At 36.3% G+C, this 20,742-nt stretch overlaps 1 protein-coding gene across 2 annotated transcripts in view; it reads right to left on the reverse strand.

Moving 5' to 3' along the window:
- The window catches only part of SCUBE3 (signal peptide, CUB domain and EGF like domain containing 3), a 120,975-nt gene that overhangs the window by 62,990 nt on the left and 37,243 nt on the right, over positions 1-20,742 (reverse strand). For both annotated transcript variants that reach the window (XM_063297606.1, XM_063297605.1), the window contains exon 4: positions 10,913-11,047. In XM_063297606.1, coding sequence (XP_063153676.1) covers positions 10,913-11,047 — 135 coding nt within the window. The remainder of the gene's footprint in view (positions 1-10,912; positions 11,048-20,742) is intronic.

Here is a 20,742-nt window from a genome sequence, read left to right on the forward strand (position 1 = left end):
TCCTGGTCTGGTAACATAATTCTATTTCTACAGCAACCAGCTAATACATCTATATAATACTTCTGCTAGCACTGAAAGTTACATGAAAAATACTTATCTCCTTTTAAAGAATTACATAATTAGAAGTGGTTATTTATATCATTGATTCTAACCCCCTGGCAAATCCACAAATCCACATTAAAATATCCCCAAGTTCTAGCTGAGCGTTGCCTTACAATTTCTGGAAGGAAGCTAGCTGCCTTACGAGCATTTTGAATACACCAAACTGAATGCTTTTCATATTCCAATTTCCAGTCCATATATTCTATTTAGAACATACTTTTTCTTTCACTCTCAAATATTGGAAGGTGTCCAGCTGAAAGAAGGAAGCACAAAGGAAAAGAGAAAACAGCTGATCAAAGATCACGTATCAGCACCAAAACAGTCCTTGGTATATTATCTTTCCTTCCATGTAGCTTTCTGTTTCTCAGATTATTTTCGCACTGAAAGCTCCCTGTCCTTCCCCACACTGTAGATATGGAATTGATTCAGGATGTCAGCTTAAATATCTGTATATTCAAACCCTAAACCAGTCAGTGCAACAGCTGAACAAATTACATTTTCACTGTACCAACAAATGGACATAGGGGTTTTATTAGGAAGACTTAATAGACACACTTGAATCAAATAGATAGCTGCAAAACTAACTCAACTTGGATTTCAGAGGATGTCGGCAGCAATCGGGATCCCTTTCATTCCTGACTACTACTGTTACTCTTGGCAGATGACAGCATCTCTTAGCAGGAGAGGGTGCAGCTCTGTGTTCTCAGCTCCTTGACTGCCAGAGAGTTGCTGACAAAAGCAGCCCTTTTAACAGGACCCATGCATCCCTAAGCCAGTGCTAAAGTGAACATCATATGCTCATTTTGAATGCTGAACATGGATATTTACATTAAATGTTTTTTTTAAAGGATCCCTTCCCTCTGAACACTAACCAAAATTGCCATTACCGGTGTCTGTACCCTGTCTGGTAACCTTCTTAACCAGTGAGGAAGCAGGGTGTGGAGTTAAAGGGAAGGAAGAAAAATAGAACACTTGTATATATGGGGTAAAACTGTCTTTAAAGGTGGTGAACCATGCAGTGCAGTAGAATAGGAGCACGGCAATTAGTTGTGCTACACACGGAACAATAAAGCTAACATTCTGGAAAGTGGTTTCATGTTTTTTACATTAATTCTATTCTTTTACTTTCTTAGAAGCAGAATCTTTTGAAGAACTGTACTTTTTTAGAAGCCTTTTTAATGGTTAACACTATATCCTCTTGACCATTAAAGCAGCCACATCTGAATACTCTGCTGGTTGTCCCTAAGAGACATCTCGTCTTAACACAGGGATCTAGCTAGCAACCACTGCTTTCTTCCTTTCATGATCAACTATATTGGAAGTCCAAGGTTTCTCACACTGTTTACAGCAGGGAGAAGCGGAACCAGAGAAACTGAAAAAGACATCTGGCTATTTTACAGATCACAGAGGTTATCTCCTCAAACTTGCTTGGGGATGTGTGTCAGCCCAGTACCAAAAATCTCAGAGCAAACCATGGTGATGAATGGGGCAGCTACAAAAAGGGGGAGAGGTTCAAAGTCTTAAGTCTTTTCTATATAATGGGCAAAATTAGGAAGTTACTACAGTCCCTTTATCTTGGTAGGGACTTGGTTCCTCTTTCAAAGTCAGTGGCTCTTGCATTAAAAGCTACAAGACATGCTTAGAATATTTTAGGAAAGAAATACAAATTTGACTTAGCTGTCATGAGAAATTGACACTATGGGACAATCTGATCCCAAAGATTAAATAAATCCTGCAGTTTATTTATTTATTTACTTACCTAATTTGTATGCTGCCCATTTGCGGATGCACAGGGCAGCTAATGATCAAATCATCATGAAAATCATTATTAAATAATTAGCCTTTCCAAAATAATGAATAAACCCCCAAATGTAAAGAAAAATTAACAACATTAAACATTATAAACCAGAAAACACTGAATGATGCATTCACTGGAATACAGCCTTCAGTCACAACATATATATTTAATGAACAAAAAAAAGGTATAAAGTTATATTCTAGATCAGCTTATTGCCAATCAATCTTTTAAAATATCTGGTGTTTTGCAAAAACAATTTCAATTGGCTAAGATTAATGAATGATTACATATTCAGTTAAAACCAAATCTCACTATTTGAGCCAGATGCACTGGCTGTGTCTAAAGTTCCTAATCTATTAATATTACTGGAAAAAGTTTGGAAATTCCTAAATCTATAGTTATTTTTTGACCTACAATTGAAAAGTTTTACATACAGTACATACAGTGTACCTCTCTACCTCTGTCTCTATATCTATCCTACCAGATACTGGAACAGCGTTGGGATACCTGTTCTAATAAATCAGTGTGCTAGAGTCTTAAAGAATACTGAATTAACATCCCCCAATCTTAAAATGTGCTTCATTCAACAACTTTTTATATCCATTGTCCTCTCTGGAAGATGTGAAATACTGACTAGGTTTGGAAATCAGAAGGGTCATGACTCATGTTTGATGCATGTTCTACACCGATACCTTTCTGGTGTAATGATATATTAATATGGTATATTAATATATTATATATGTACATGTATGTACTTATATATAAATAATATTAGTAATTAATATTTCTATCTATAATATGGTTATAGATAGGAAGCTAGGAAAAGACGTAAGGTCTAAAAATGTGATTGTGATGTTAAATTCCATCCTCTAAATGTGGATCTGATCAAATGTGAAAAACTTTGGACTTTCCATGTATGGGCAACAGCTGCTTTACTCCAACAGAAGTACTGCCATGTACGTGACTTAAAGAGAACAAGTTTGGTGTAGTGGTTAAGGCACCAGATTAGAAATCAGGAGACTGAGTTCTAGTCCTGCCTTAGGCCCAAAGCCTGCTGGGTGACTTTGGGCTGATCACTCTCTCTCTCAGCCTGAGGAAGGAGGCAATGGCAAACCACTTCCGAAAACGTTGCCAAGAAAACTGCAGGGGTTAGTCCAGGTGGTCTCCAGAAGTCCACACTGACTCAAAGGCACAAAAAAACAACAACCGAAACCCTACCTTGATTTAAAACCCTAGTATGAAGACTAAACTATACTTTCTACATATGAATGGATCTTTATCAGTATCTCAGAAATCTGATCAGTATGATTCCAATATAGTCAAGGTTTAATTTGTTCTTTAAGTCTTGGGTTCCACTGTACTTAAATCTTTTTTAACATCTATGATTTTCTTTAGTTTTGTTTTCATTGCTTGTATTTAAAACTTTTCTAATAGAGATTAAAGGCACATTTTAAAATAATCAGTCTGTTCTGCATGAAAGCTACTCAGGGAAGGTACACATGCTTAGAAGTTCAACTACTAAGTTTTTGTACCTCAATTTCTCCATGCCCAGAAGCAGTGTGGAACTGAGAAGGCCTAAGCATAATTATGAGAAAAAGCAGTTTATACAATGCCTTTTTTTTGAAAAAGCCTTGGCTCATTTTTTCACTCCCTCTGGGAATACATTTTTATAGATATTTTGCACTTATATAAATTGGCTCAGAGCATTCCTGGTTTAAAAAACAAAGTCTTATGTTATATGGTGCAAAAATGGAGTTACTGTTTTCAGTCTTTTTATTCAAACTTCTGTGATACTGTGAAAAACTGTGTTTTCTTTCGAACATCCCACACAATAAAATATTCAATCAGAGCTCCATCATAGCTACCATTTTCACCAAGAAAGAAGCATTAAGGAAAGCCCCAAGGAATGAAAAAAAGCTTAGAGGACATACTCAGAGTGACAGCATCAAAATTTACCAAATACAGTTTCTCAAATGCTACTCAAGCAATGCTGGCTGGGGAGTTCCTTCTTTTGTAGAGGCTTAGAATTCTGGGAGTTGCAGTCCACACATCTTAAAGTGCCCCAGATTGAGAAACCCTGGTCTACACTGCAAACAATATAGGTGTAGGGGAAGGCTGGCTACTGTAAAGTGCAGGGATCAGATGCCAATTTGGTGGCAGTAAAAAACATGAGAAAACTGAACCTTGCACAGAATTAAGGTGGGAAATTTATTTGATTAACACCATATTTTGATTGATACTGTAGTCCTTTTTTAATGTTCTCTTGCTACTCCCTGTTGTCGTTATTTTATTAAGAATAAAAATATCTGCAACAGGGAGTTTCTTCTTTTGTAGAGCCTTAGAATCCTGGAAGATCAGGGTTAGTTAGAAAGCAGGGAACTGAATGGAAAATGTATAGTGACTTTGTACAATGGGCCTAAGGAGGAATGATGGGATATCAAGGAAAGAAACTAATTGTGAATTGAAACACAAAAAAGGTTGTTTGATATCCTGTCCTTGCACACTGCAACATAGAGTGCTATGTATTTAAATGTTTGATGCTACAACACAATGTTCAAGATCTGCTCTTGTTAGAACAGCACATTCAGCTTTAGAGCTCTTACAGTATTTCAATATTTCTCTGTGGACAATGACTGCAAACTTTTGTCCAGTTGGCCTCAGAATCCTAATCAGCAATGAGCCATCATTTGTTGAACTCTATCAGTCTCTACTCAGAGGCTTATAAGTAGTAGCATTACAGGGAAGAGGGATTTCACATTTGCTGGACTTGACATTTTTTTAAAAAAACAATAAAGTTATAATAAAACCTATTCAATAATTAAAAATGATTTAGACATTAAATCAAAACAAGACACCGTTAAGATTGATTTTAAAATCAATTAAAATTTATTTTAAAGGAAAACGAAAAGGTCAACTGAGTATCAAAGCATCTTTAATCCTTACCTTATGCCTAAGGACTGTAAGAGGTAATGACATACACAGGAAAAAAGCATGATGAAAGGGGATTTTAATAAGATGCTTAGAATTTGATAAATAGCAGGAATAAGGAGAATACAGAAAGCAATCAGGATATAAAAAAGGGAAAGATCATGAACAAGTCAGAGGTTATAAGGAGTTTAAACTTAATATGGAACAATTAAGGAAGTCAGTGAAAGTAAAGAAAAAGATAGATGTAATACAATCCAACTTAAAAAAAAAGTAAGTTGAAGACTTGACAAGGACCAGATTTAAGCTGGATAGGAAAACCAGAAAGCAAAGCATTACTTGTTCATTGGCAATAATCAGCACTGGAAAAAATGGAAGTTGGGATCTATTTATAGCTGAATCAGTAGAAAGAGAAAGGATGCATTTAAGAAACATTATACTTAACATTCTTGCAACCTTTAACTATAGAACTATCTAGTTAAGAAAGAAAGAAAATATGAAGAGGAAACTGAAAAATTATGTTGACAAATGGGGAAGAAAGTAAAGATGGAAATGGAAGTGAACAGTATTTTACAGCAGAATCTGTATTCTGCAAATTGAGCATCAATTTGACATCTTAATTAGCCATAAAAATTGGAAGACCATACAGAAAGGATAGAAGAGAAAGCACCCTGGATTATGATGTGATAGAACAGCCCAAAGAATATTGTAGTCAGGAAAGAAAAATGGGGAACAACTGAGCTCCAAAAATGTCCAACCTACGGGGGAAGCTGAAAGTCATTGACACAAATGTTTGGTAAGCAGGAATGAAACCCAGAAGAAGAACATCATCCCCAAATCCCAAAGGATGTGGAGAAACAAGTAATAATAAATGAAATCTAAAGCTCAGGCAATGTTATAGAAAAAAAAAAAAGAACGGAAAAGATCCCTTGTCATTTAGCATATAAATCAAACATTTTGAAGCCAAAGGCAACTTAACCTTTCTATAATACAGCAGGAACCACACTCTAAAAAGTGGGAGGAGTTGGGAAAAAAGCTAATTTTAATTTTAATTAATTAAATACTATTGGTACAATTAGCTATGTATTTAATCTTACTAGGAAATCTCTCCCACGTGGAACAGGCCAAGAAGGATATCTTTTGTTAGGCCAAAGAAGTCAGTGAAGAGAGTGACACCGATGCAAAATAAGTAACTATGACCAAACACGTGCATGAGCTCAAATTTGAATCTACTCAATGGTGATCAGAGCAACTAAGCAGAATCACTTCTCTGCCTTTATTAATCTCCATCATTTTTTTTTCAAAAATGTTGCCCCATTCTCTTCTGTTTTTTGCAGAGTTATCCTGCTGATGGACAGATAGAGTTCTAAGCTCCTTTACATTCTTTCCAGTACTCTGCTGGATTGGAAATAATACAATCTGATGATTTTATTAATTCAATCTGATTAAACACCCCTGCTTTAACGTCTACATATGATTTTCAGTACTGTAGTCATTAATTTCAAACAATTTAAGGTTTTTTTCCTCCATATATTTAGTATGTACCAGTAAGTAATGGTTAAAGACATGTTGCTTGATGCAATCTACACCAGGTGGAGTTAATAACTAACAGTGATGTGCCAGGCAGCAATTTACTAGAAGGAAAACTACTGGAGACATAATAAAAGCAGAGAGGCGATTGTGCTTCACTGCCCTTTTCACCGCAGAATAAGCTCAAAAGCATCATCTGCCACTTCAAATTTATCTTCTTTTTTTTCTGACAGGATGAAACGTTTTCCACCAAAGTACTAAAATGCAATCATCCACCATATCTATTTTTAAAGAATACCTAAGCAGCCAATTCAGCCATTATTAATAGAATATATTACTTTGAGCAGCACAAATAGTAACTGCATCCTTTTTTAAAACAGTAGTAAATCTCACCTGACAGAATAGGATGTCAGAATATGGAACCTGGGCTCTCCAAATAATTAATCCACACTATTAGAAAATAGACAAAGAAGTCTGTGAAAGGATGGCCTCCTGTTTTCTTTTACATTCATCGTACCTCAGGAGGTCCTCTCCCAATAAATTAATTTTGGAAGGCACTCTTCTAAAGGGATAACTGATTATTTTCATATTATACCATTAAGCTTCCTTGTTTATTATTCTTTTCTTGGAATTTTATACAATAATTTGATTTCTTATTTTTATTTTAATAATACTTATTTTGAAAAGGATGACTATATACTGGGAATGAAACGTGACGTTAGATATTTGTGTTATAGACACAATGCTGTGGATTGAAGTTCTATATGGTAGTTTGAACGCATCTTTTTTGAGGAAATTGCTGTCCTTAGTCTACTGCATAAGTCCACTATTTGCCTTAACACCTTGCAGCCTAGCACCATGAAGGTAACAAGTATGCTCAAAGATACATTTAAGGTTAAACTGCATTAGCAAATTTGAATACATGAAAATATCCATGAGAACTAAGAAACTATCACTCTTCATTGCCACCACAAATAATAGGGATCGGTTAGGTCTTTGAAAGAAAAGCAAAATAATTGAAAAACAATGGAAACTCTTTGATTGTTTGCTAGTGAGACTAAAATCTGGGACTGGGATGAAAAATATCATGGATCAATCAATTAAAACTACTCTGAAGTCTATGAAAACGCAGGTGCACAGATGGATCTCACTTGATAACTCAAAAGAACAAGGTTACCACAATAAACAATTACACTAGAGAAAAAAACCTGGACTGAGGAACGGAAAGGAAAAAAATTCAAAACAAGATCTTCAGTCAGCCACAGTAAATTTAATGGCAAGAACAAAACCTCTTTATTTCTTAGTTTTTCAGAGGGTTATTTAAAACTACAGAAAATAAACACTGGGGGCGGGGCAGGGGTTGTAGAGCACAGATGACACAAGAAATGGCAAGAAGAGGCAAGTTCTATGGATTGTTGTTGTAAGATTCTTTTCTCCAGCTATCTTCTACTTCAGAAGCTGCCTCTACTTGGCATTAGAGTTTCAGATGTTTTTGAAAGGGACCCACAAGATCTTTGATGCCTGGATGAAAAAGCTTGTCTGGTTTTGCTGCAACTTTTCTAAATGACATAATAATCTCTAGCAAAATGCTGTCTGCCAGAAAGTTTGAATCGAGCAGAAGCCTGTTTGCGCACAGCATTTATAGCACAGCAACTGAGACTAAACTACATATTAGGGAGTTCAGGTGTCAAGAGTTTTCATGGTTAGAACCAGGAGAGTATAATTTTGTTCCAGAACAAAGTGCCAATCAAACCAGAGTTAGAACCAAGAGCCTATCAGAGCATTATACTTTGGAACTTCTTTGTAACAATTTAGTATTCTATAAGCTCCAGGCTGGAAGGGCCCACCCAGGGTAGCCACTGATCTTTCCTACATTTGAAGAGCTAAGAAGACTTTCTGGTTTCGCTGGGATCTTGTGTCATGGTGTTCTTGGTTCTTGGTTCAAGGAACAGAAAGCAAAACAGCAGCCAGATAAGGTACCAGGAAAGATCAGTCATGAAGTCATGGCAGAACAAAACCTACAACTCCTGACTGTACACCCAGAGATGAATGGATGATTATTTATTCATTAAACTTATATATTGAAAAATCAGGACTGGTTTACAATTAAAAAAAAATAAGCCGTAAGTATTGAATATTCCCAAATATACAAAAATAAAACCCATAAAAACATAGAAATAATAGAAGTAAAAGACCAAAAAGCAATCATAAGGGTCAACCCCTATCTAATCACAGCAACATTAATTCTGAAAGGTCCTATGGAAAAGTTTAATTTTAATAGCCTTTTGAAACAACAGGAGGGAGATGCCAACTGAGCCTGGGGGTGGGGAGGTTCCACAAGATGGAGTCCACATCCTACATATAAGAGGAATATTAAGCATCTTCCACCAGGACAAATGCATAGAATGGGCTGCTTCTTGGAGGATGGCATGTTGATACCCCAGACCAAGTCAACTACAAGAGCAGGACTGATCATGTCAGTCAGTGAAATATTTCAACATTTCTTTGGCTTGTTGGAGCAGGCCTTTAAGTACCTGATGTATCTGAAGTTCCTGCAGAGGGATGGGAAGGAGAACTGGATCTAGAACTGCCTTATTTTGCAGCTAGTCTATCTTCCTGCTGTGTCTAGAGGCCAGAAAAGGAGGTTTAACTTCAAAGGTCCAGATTAAGGTGAATACATTTATATTTAACCTTAGATAAACACTGGGTAAGGTCCTTTATTTTAATCACTGGTATCTCTATTTATAACTTAGTTTTGTGTACAAATGTGACCTTAGCTTGGTTCTTGCTTCTGAACTTACTAGATGGCCTTACATGTCACTTTTTCTTAGGCTCAACTTCTGCATCTGTATTGGGCATATTATTGACCATACTATTTGTCAGGCTGTAAACATTTTAAAAGTAATATATAAACCCCATATATTATCATGATGTAGCACTAGAGCTACTTGGCCATTCCTGCTGATTTTCTTTATGAGAAATCACTGAAACATAAGCCTAAAATGCTTAAATGAACACCATGGTAGCAGTTACATAGACCCAGCATAAAGGTAAAATACCTAACGAATTAATAAGGTTGATAATTTGAATATCACTGCAGGCCTCAGAATTTAATGGGACTTTTTTTTTAACTAGACATTCATAGGATGACATAGTTTGTGATATGCCCTCATCATTAAAATGTACTATACCCTCCTCCCCACCCACCCCCAATTTCCTCTTAATCAGTCTTTTTCAACTTGCTGTATTTCAACTATATTGGTCAATAGTGGTGTTGGACCCAAAAGATCATGCTGGTTGGAAATTCCAGGAACTGAAGTTCAAAACATCTGGAGAGCATCAGTAGAAGGCTGCTCTTAAGCACATATAACAACTAAATCTACTCCAGATTGCTCTGTGTTAGACTACAATTCCTGTTATCCTCAGTCACCACAGAGTATAAAACAGTCACATTTGGGATAGAGCTCAAATCCTTCCTGCTTGCAAAACAAATAATATTCTCTTAAATGTGGTTCTAAGTGTTAGAATTTTGCATTAAGCTCCCATGCACACTCATATGAATATGTCAAAACAAACCTGCAGAACACAGCTGACAGTGATTTACTAGATCATAACCATATTGCTTTGCAAGAAAGGTGGGCAGGTATGTAATAAAAGCAAGTCAGTTCTGAAACTGACATCGGTTTTAGTTATTCATTTATTCTAAATGTTTATATCCTGTCTTTCAGTCAAAAATTATCATGAGAGCTTGTGGGAATAATTTTTTTTTTTAAATGTTATGTAAGAGAGTTTTTTGACACCTGATGCTTCAAAGTAGACCCTTTTAATCAAAAATCCCAAATGGTTTAGCAGATTAACTTTAGCCAGCAAATTAAGCTGCAAATTCATTTGTTATTACAAATGCCACCAAAAGTGAGATAGTTAAATACAGGAATGTTCAGTGCCTTGTGGCTCCAGTAAGAGAGATGGATTTTCTAACCCTGACCACAACCATATATTAATGAAGGGTATCTCAAAACAGTGACGGTAACAAAAAACCTTGATGAAAGGGGTTTTGAATCAGGATAATGAAACCTGCAGTTCCTATGAACTGAAATTTGACCCATCTGCGCACTGATCAGATGTCAGACAGTTTAACAGAATAAACCCACTATATCCTACTCCATTCACAGTAGTTAGTACCAATTTGAGAGAGTGTTTTGCCTTTTACTTCCATCATAGTAGGGTATCAACCCATCACTGTTTGAAGTGGAATTGTGAAGCAGCCAACTCATGATCATTAGCAACCTATCTCAACCTGGTGTCTTCAAGATGTGTTGGGACAACCACCAGAATTTCCAACCAAATTGGCCCACTTCTGGAGAACACCAAGTTGGGAAGTGCTGATCCAAAAACTTGAAAGCAGGACTGTAATGGCACCCTCTATTTATCTATCCACAGGCCAGGCCAACTCAAATATAAGAAACTGTATTTCCCATCTCTTCCTTAAACCTCATAATAGAGTTAGAGAACCAAAACAGAGACTGAGATGCAGAAATAAAAGCATTAAAGACCAACCTTCAGGGCGCTGGATGCAGGTGTGCTGATTATCACTCAGGAAAAAGCCATCACGGCAGTGGCACTCATAGCTTCCCATCATGTTGACACAGGTCTGTTGGCAGCCACCGTTCCCCTCTGCACACTCATCCACATCTATTTCAGGAATCAAGGAGTGAATGAGAAGAGTCTGAAAGTTACTATTATTAAGAAAATAAATAAGACAACACAATACAGTAAAACACAACAGAATAAAAGCAGGAACAAAAACATTCCCTTAAAAAAAGCCAAGACAGTAATAAAATATCTTACAAGCCCAGCAAAATCATTTTTGACTATTTAAAACTTAGTAGGGAAAGAATACAATAGTTACTTTAAAATGGTTAGGGTATAAATTCTGTAATAAATTATAATGAAAAAACTTGATGAAGAACTGCTACAGAAAAGACATTTTCACATATATCTAATTACTTGGCTTGTTGTGGTAATGGAACATAACAGCAGGGCCTCTAATGAAAATTGTTGGTTCCGGGCAAGTTTATACAAAAGGTCTTATTTCAAATATCCTGTCTGTAAGCTGTTTTAAGGCTTTCTAGATCAAACCCAACTTCTTGTATTGGATTGAAAAACAAATCTGAAATTAGTGCAGATGGATTGAGTATATGCCATATTTTACATCACCCTTTTAATACAACAAATAAATGGAATATATAAAGCCAGTCCCTGACATTCCATAATACTCATTCTACCTTCTGATAAGATTTAAAAAAGAAAAAAGAAATGCAGGATAGACTTATGTAGACAGGAACTGGCTTGAATTCTCCCCAGTTTTTGTTTAAAATGACAAAATAGTAGTATTTTGCTATTTTTAGCATTAAAAAAGAGCCTTTGTGGAATTAAGCTTACTTATGAGTAAGCAAATGGCATTTTGGCATAGAGAAGGGCACTGCTGAAACACATCATGTAGAATCTCTCTTCTAATTTTATTTTCTAATTGTCAAATACCAACGTGTCTCCTGTCCTAAAGAGTACTGAAGCATTTTTCAAAGTGAAAGTGGATAGTATTGGACAAAGTTAGGGCTACCAGATTTGGACCGCAAGAATCCAGATGACCACTAGATAGCCACAGTGAATTTGTGTTTTCTTTTCTCTTTGCTACTATTTAGTGGTTCTCTAGTAACCTAACCTAAACCTGGTAGCCATAGGCTAAAAGATTGTCTTTCTCAATAAAGCAGCATTGGGCAACTGTGACCTTCAAAGATATTGCTGATTTTCATTTCCCAACAATGCCAGACAGCATGGTGCGGAATGCTAGGAGTTATATTTCAAGATTTGGAGAGCCACAGTATGCATATTCCAATACTGTTTTGACTGAGAGCTTCAGTGGCACATCTACTACATCTTGACTGGGTTCTCAGAACATTCTAAGCCATGTCTAGCTTAACCAAAGCTTATCAATTGGCTGGGTTCATACAAATATTAAGCCACAAGCCAGCAAACTGCATTATGATTAGCATACTATGCAAACCCTATCTACTACTAAGCCAGACTAGTCTGTGTGAGTCAAGGGGATCCTCTAGGTTGCAGCAGTATCAGCTGAATTCATTAGCTAATGCAGACTCACCAAACTTAAAACAAATCCAACCAAGTTGTTAAGTCTGAACGACTAACTGTACTAACTACTAACTGTATCAATGGAGACTCCCTAACTAAGCCCTAGCCCTAGTGGTTCAATTTCTAAACATTAATCTATTCAAGAAAATATCTCAGTTCTAGTTTGCTTGCTCCCAGTATCTGATTTCCAGCCTTGTCTCATGCCCTGACTTCGGCCAAAAGTCAGTGGGACTCTTAAATGTATACGCTCAACTTCACCAATGGGTAAATGGAAGTTCACTCAATGTAATATGAGGAGAAAATGTAAATGGATAGGTACTCTCTCCATCACTTCTGTTGATTATTCTCAGATGAGTCAGATTCAATAATGGCAACTACACTTTTCTGAATAATATTTAGCAGCAGATAGCAAAATTGCCAAGAGCAAAATCAGTAAAATTATTTTCAAATAAGCAATGAGAATACTCTGGTAATTGAAAAAGAGAGGATTTAAGTAAACTTTCACACTGACATTTTTCAAGTGTTGTTTGCTAGGATCCAATCAGACAAACACACTTCCTCTAAGCAGACTGTTAATGTGAACAAGAATTCCTTCAGAAACAGCATAACAAATAAACAGCAACATTCTACAGTTCTGTTTAGAATCCAAAAACCGGATGCAATCCTAGTTGGACTTAATTTTTGGTGGAGAGAGGTTATATATTTTTGAGCAAGAAGCTAACCATAAACAACACTGGGTTTTAAAATCTTGGTCAAAAAAACTTTCCAATTCTTTCTGGTTTTATGTCCCCAAAACTCAACAGATGTTTTGTTGTTTGGAACAATGAAGCTTCCACACAGAATTCATTAATAATAAAAAGACTCACCCTCTCCTCCACTTTTTTGAGATCTAGTCCTCTCGAAGCAAATATTTGTAGCTCAGGGTTGAACTGTGGAGTCCTTGGTGCTCTCTGAGCCTTGTTGTTTTCTTGCAGACGTTTCATTGCCAGACTAGGCAACATCTTCAGTGCAAAGAGGGAGTGGGCCTTGCTCTCAGTTTATATACTGTGGCTTGCCCTGCTTGTGTTGGTGGGGGTGTTGTTCTCTCCTTGGGAGTTCTTTGATTGGGCTGCTGTTTGCTGCTTGGTTGACTGCCTGAGTTAATAGTTCCTTGATTAGGGTGTATTGTGCTGTTTGATGGTTCATCTGGTGTTAATCCTAGTGTTGATTTTTGCATATCTCGGTGTTGATTGCTGGCAATTTACATACCATTCAAAAGAGACAATAGAAAAGCCAAAAGACCAATACACTCCCTTGCCAGCAATCAACGCCCACATATACAAAAATTAACACTAGGATTAACACCAGACGAACCATCAAACAGCACAGTATACCCTAATCAAGGAACTATTAACTCAGGCAGTCAACCAAGCAGCAAACAGCAGCCCAATCAAAGAACTCCCAAGGAGAGAACAACACCCCCACCAACACAAGCAGGGCAAGCCACAGTATATAAACTGAGAGCAAGGCCCACTCCCTCTTTGCACTGAAGATGTTGCCTAGTCTGGCAATGAAACGTCTGCAAGAAAACAACAAGGCTCAGAGAGCACCAAGAATCTACTCTAATTTGTATTAATAAATGAAAGCTATTAATAAGAATAATTCTTATGACATTTGTTATTTGAGATCTAGTCCTCTATTTTGTATTAATAAATGAAAGCTATTAATAAATATAATTCTTACGACATTTATTAATCTGAATGAAAAATGTAGATAATCCAGAACCTTCAAAAGATAGCTTCATAGTAAGTTTAATATCCAATGATAAAACTCATTGAAATTATTGTAAGGCCTGCAAACCAGAATGTTAGTGGTTTAAAACTTCTCCTAGAACCCCTCTCTCTCTTCACACTCTGGTCCTACCTCCTGCTTTGGGGCAAAGATAGGACAATAGTTCCTGCTGCCACACCTGTCTTCTGGGGAGCCCTCACTTGGTGTCCACCTTCTAATTCTGGTATGCAAGAGAGACAGGACTATAATAGGCTGTGCTGCTTTTTTGCTAATTAAAAAGCCCAAATACACTATTTGAAATTGTTTTTACAGTGCCATCTCTTGGACATGTAGTGAAGAGGCATGGTAACTAGAGGATTCAGCCCTTCTTCCCCCTTGGGAGATACATCAATCTTTCAAGAGAGAGAAAAAAAAATATTAAAAAGGGGAAAAAACAAAAACAACCCCCCCACACAACATTTTAAGTATTCAGCATGAAAGGAGATGGTTAACAAACTGCCCTGAACCTGATAGTACAGCAGCTTATGAGTTAAGAAAGAAACAGACTATAAGATGTTTCTGGTCTGCTAAAACTAAAGAGCCTTTGGCCTCCAAATTTTTTTTAAAAAAGGCTGCAAAGTTTTCAAAATATTATTACAGATTGCAAGAGATTCTAAAGAAAAAGTTATCCTCATGAACACATCCTGAAATCTCAATGAAGGGTGAAATTAAATACCCGATTCTATAACTTACGCAGAAAGATGAAAAACATGAGTCTTAGCACAACCTAGCAAACAAAAATAACCTCCCTCCTCCTTCTCCCTAATTAGTGCAAATTCTTGATTCTTGGCTACACATATCCTATAGAAATAGAAGTTTCCTGAAGCAAATGTTCCTCTGCTTCAATTACCTGGACAACTTCTTAAAGATTCCAGAGGCTGTTGGGAAGATAGAAACCTCATTCCCTACCCCATTCCAGCTTCTTTCCATGGGTTTTTCTCTTTGTTCTAAAAACACCAAACCTTTTTAATATCCAGCAGAGAGATAGGCTGGGGTATCTGATCCTGGCAAGTGACCAAGAGCCGTTTGTCATTCACGGGGATATAGGTTGAATCTATAGTCTGCAGTCTAACATGCAGGCTACATTCACAATACTCCTCACCAGAAAAATGCAAGGAAAAAAATCATCTTTAAATTTGACAATTTGAAATTAAATATACATACTAGTCTTTTTAGAGAAAATGCAAGATATTTTAAGCTTCAACTGTCAGTCTGTCAATCAGTCAGTCCTTCATTATGGTCAATGATCAGAATTCACTTAAAAAAGAAAAAAATTAAAGCTTATGAAATAAAAGGTAAAACAACAATAACCAAATAATCAATATGATTGGTTACAGTGGGTTTTAGCTTCAGCTCTAAAATTGTTTAAGAAGTCAATTACTATTTATAACAGCTTTTTGACAGTAATTTCAAAATTGTAAGTTTATACATAGGAATATATTTAATTGAATCACAACAGCAATTCTGAGAAAACAGATCTACTTTCCAGCTATAAGCATTCTTTAAGTCCTTAATGACTACTTTCTTTATACAAAAATAATATCTTTTGGTTGGGGTGATAGACACTATTTATTTACATTATTTAAACTACTTTTTTTAGTTAAAATATATTCAAATAGATTGCAAATCAGGAAACGTTAAAAAGAATTCCTGTAAAACTAATTTTTAAACAAGATGTTATGTAATGTCATAATGTTGACATGGGAAGAGCTCAAGGATTAAGCTGGTCCACATTTTTCTGCACGGATAAAAAAAAAAAACCCCACCTACTTTGGCATTGTAATTCCTGGCTGAATTTAAACTAGGAGGTCCCTGGACGAACCACTGTCTCTTATCCTAACCTATCCTCATAGGGTTATTCTAAAGGAAAAATTCTCTTATAGAGAATTTTGAGTTCTTTGAAAAAAAAGAGTCTTTTTTTTTTTAAAAAAAGGGAAATCAGATTATGGAGAAATTACACATTTACTATGTATTATTAAATATAATTCTTATTATTTCTAAATAGGTATCTCAAATAGAAGTTTCCAACTTTTTTGAGCCAAAAGAGCAGTCACAGAAGGTACAGTCAGCAGGTACAAACACATAAAGCTGCTTAATCCCTCCTCTAGTCCATCATCATTTTAATGCTAAAAATGCCTTATGGGGCACACTTTGCTTTATAGTAGGTCCACTTTCTCTTTTTTAATTAAAGGGGAATAGAAACTGGTGGGCACCAAATAAAATGTCAGTGGCCACACTGATGGCCTGGGGTACCATCTTCGAAACCCCTGCTGTAATACCAAGAAAAAAAAGTTAATCTGACAGTGTTACCTCCTGTAATAAGTGCAGATATTCCTCATACCATTTAGCTGTAGTCTGAGAAAATGTTGATGAACTAGTTTTCAACTAACCCCATTATTCAAGAAATCTGATACAGGAAAACGAATAGTGGATTCAGCTATCATTTTCAAGATGTATTGCAAGAGTATCAGAGGTTTATATATTTATTTACAGAATTTATCTGACCATCTGAAATCCACCAGTCTCTTAAGTGGCTTACATATTTTACACAGTAAGAACAAGGTACAAGATCAGAAACACAAGCTGACAGTTATGAAATTGTAAAAAGGGGGATTGTTTATTTATTTATGAAACAAATCGGTCCCAAGCGAGGCCGAAGAAGTTACATGCTAGGGACCTTCCGGAGGATTAACAGGCAGCTACGGAACAGTTCTTCCATCAGCACAACTTGGAGTGAGGAGTCAGACGCTGTATCAACATATTCATTGGGACTCTGTGATCAACACCAGCAAAAGGTCTGATTGTCCTACACTTAAGCATGGATCTCTCCTTCAGACAAAAACTTTTAAATGAGGCCCCACACCTTTGTCTTAGCAAAGCATAACTTTTTCCTCAGAAATAGTACACCATTATTTCTCTAGCAAGTTTTGCTCCAGTTATACTGTTCGTTTGTTTTTAACAGCTCCTACTACCATATAGATATTCCTGCCTAACTGCTGGAGGCAAATTTTCTAATTCTGAAATGAAAATCAGATCATAAAATATCTCATTGTATATTTTATCCAAAATTCTTTAAAAGTGCTGCTGTTCAACAGAATGATTGTTCTACTGATACTTGGTTTTTATTGTGCTATGTTATTGTAATTTTGCTGTCCAACTGTCTTTTTGTTCTGATCACTGATCTAATAAATTTGTGTGTGTGTGTGTGTCTATTGATACTTCTTCCTTTGCAAGACCAGAGAATCACAATTCCTTACTGATTAACATATTTTCTCACATCTTGATTTTGGGGTGTTGGTGACTGTAGTGAAACCAACTCTTGCTTTCAGGAAGCTATTCACAATTAGCCCAATGTTTTCTTAATGAACAACAATCTTTAAATGAGTATCACAGGTAATTCATTGGAACATTAAATTTAACAACCAGACAATTGTCCAGTCTAATGAAAAAGTATGTCCAATGTTTTGCTGAGATTATTTGATATTTTTGAGTCCTGCTGAATAGAAAATATAAATAATCTTCTTTGACTTATTATGGGCCAAGTAAGTGGACAGACTGCAAAACTTGTACCAAACTGGAGGAAGGTGCCCTTTCTCCTATAACATCCAGAATCAGAGAATAGAAGAGAAATGTAACCAGCGCCTTTCTCAAAACACACAGAGGAAGTACGGAGCTCAGTGCCAAAGAAAACCTCTGTGAACTCAAGCATTACAATCCCAACAGCTAAGTAGAAAGCTGAGCCCCTTGGACATCAACGGTGGGGCCATGCAGCAGACTCCGGAAAAGCCAGAATAGCAGGTCGATGACAACATGAACAGACCTGAATATCTGAACAAATGTGTAAGAGGTTAATTTAAATACACATATCAGCTCACAGGCACACAAAAACCAAATGTACTGTCATGCAGGGCCTCTTGCAGACAGACAAGACTATTGCTAACTAATAAAATTTTATCCACAACTATGCAGGCTTAACTGCTGCTTAAGTTCCACAATAAAAAATAAAAAGCCTGAACATTTATTATGGTTTCAAAGGAAGACTTGAGATCTGACCACAGATAAAAGTCTTAGAACAAAAGAAACAACAACCTCTAATTGGTTTGTTGAATAGCAGTACTTTAAAACAGTACCATAATCTTATGCAAGTCTTTTTCATGATCTTTTAGATCTTGACATGCAAAAGCCATCAAAGAAGAGCTGGGCATATATATACTGTAATACTTGTGTGAAGAAAAATCTACACAATTTTATTTGTGTGTGGATAGCTTATACATGGATTAGATAGATTTCCCTTCAAATGTTTGCCAACTTCATAATAGTAAATACATTAGGTTTATATGAAAAATTGTGAGCCTAAAAGCAGGAATGTTGATGCTGCTGCCCTTCAAACAATTGGGGGAAGTAGCAGCTCAGGAGGACACTGGCTCTCCTATGATCTGAAAGAAAAATGAAGACTTTCAAGTCAATCTGGCACTTTTCCTTGGCATCAACATATCTACTAACCCTGACCTCTCTTTCTTAATGAATATCTCAGCAGCGAGAAATATTATTAATCTTGGGGAAGGGCAACACAATATATCATATGAGTTTATGACAGAATGGTGATGCTGGAAAGGGAAAAGACTACAGGGGTGGGTTTACTCTCCATCCCCACCCAGATGCAATCTTTGTAAGCAAAGTCCCCATCTGTAAAAACAAAGATAACCTTTCTTTCTCAGAGGGCTGTCATTCATACACACACACACACACACACACACACGCACATACACACACACACACATACACACACACACACACATACACATACATACACATACATACACACACACATACATAAAATCTAAAATGAAAGAGCTGAAAACAACTAAAAATCAGGTTTAAGTGCCTCCACTGTAATGTGAAATTTCTATCTATGTAATAAGTATCCTAGTGCTCAGTTCAACACGCATAACATCCTCCTGAGCATGTCCTTCTCAGTTTTGATCTAAAAGGAAGTGTTTATGAGAGGAGAATCCTGGATTATCCTTGAGACAATTTAAAGGGGTCATGGTACAGGGTGAATATTTGCAAACTGAGAAAGCATATCAAGGAAGCATTTTGCACATAAAGTTTTGTTATCAGGATTTTATTCATTTTTGAGATATGTATGTATCTTTGATCAGATTAAGACATAGCCATATTGGATCAGATGGATTCTGCAAGTGTGATCTGGTGGTGGGTATGCTAATAATATGATTTCTATCTTGGGCATATTAAATTTTCTGTATGTTAATATAATCTTCTGTAGAACTCTCAGTGATAAACTGCTATTCCTTGTCTTCAGCTCACAACAAGAAAAGTTAAACTAGTTGCTATAAGACTTTCAATCTAATGCTTGTTTTATTAAAGGCAACACAAATCAACAAAAGACTCCCCATCTTTAATTTAGCAAAGAGATCAAATTCCTTTTCTGGTTAAAAGGTCACTCAAAATCTTATTAGAGATAAAGCAAGGTAAAATACACGAATTTATTCTACCAATAGCCAAATTTCAGACAAACGTATAAGTTCCAGAAAAAGCTAGCCTTGATTTGTTATCAAACCCACTTGTTCTCCTTCCCACATATGAATCAGGAAACAGGAATATTAAGGCTGCCAGTCCACACTACTGTCCAACTGTAGCTCCTTTTCATGTTACATTATTGCTCTTCCATTTTATGTTGCTTTACTTCTGATAAATAATCCACTATATCTTGTCTATGCCATAACTTTGCAGAATTGATACTGATCACAGGGCAAAGTTCAATGCTATCTGGAATTCCTTCCCAATTCTTAAGGAAATGGCTGGCCATGAGCTGGTGGGGAAAAGAAGTAACAAGGCAGGATCACAGGATCTCATCAGACCCATGATGAAAGACTTGTACTGGTTGCCAAGTGCATTTGTTTTCCAGACACAATTTAAAATGCTGATTTGCATTGTTAAAGTCTTCTGAGAGAAGACCTTGATTGTTGACATCCTCTACTATCAATTATTATTAAAGCAACTCTATCAGAAGTAAATACTGGTTAAGAAAAAAAGGAGCACGTTTACCATCAGAAAATAATGTTTTCACCTCATTCCCACCTTGCCAAAAGGTGCATAGTTCACAGCTACCAGTCTGCTAAAGTCTCTGTCGTCTATTTAAAAAGAAAAATGCATTCACTCTGGGAAAGAACTCAAAGAGACAAGACAAGACAGGCAAGGGGGCCTCTAAAGCAGCAGTGTGAAACATAAGGATGTAAAGGAATATGCTTTTTGAGAACAAGGAAAATAGTCTGTGGAATAATAAGAATATACATATTTGAGGGAAACCCTATTTTCCGACACGTGTTTGTTTGCAGCATAGGAAAAGTTATCAATTATTTTTCAGGGAGGCGCCAAGTAGAAGGAAAAACAAAGTCCCAGGTTAA

Source organism: Candoia aspera, chromosome 3, assembly GCF_035149785.1.
Source record: "Candoia aspera isolate rCanAsp1 chromosome 3, rCanAsp1.hap2, whole genome shotgun sequence".
Lineage (NCBI taxonomy): Eukaryota > Metazoa > Chordata > Lepidosauria > Squamata > Boidae > Candoia > Candoia aspera.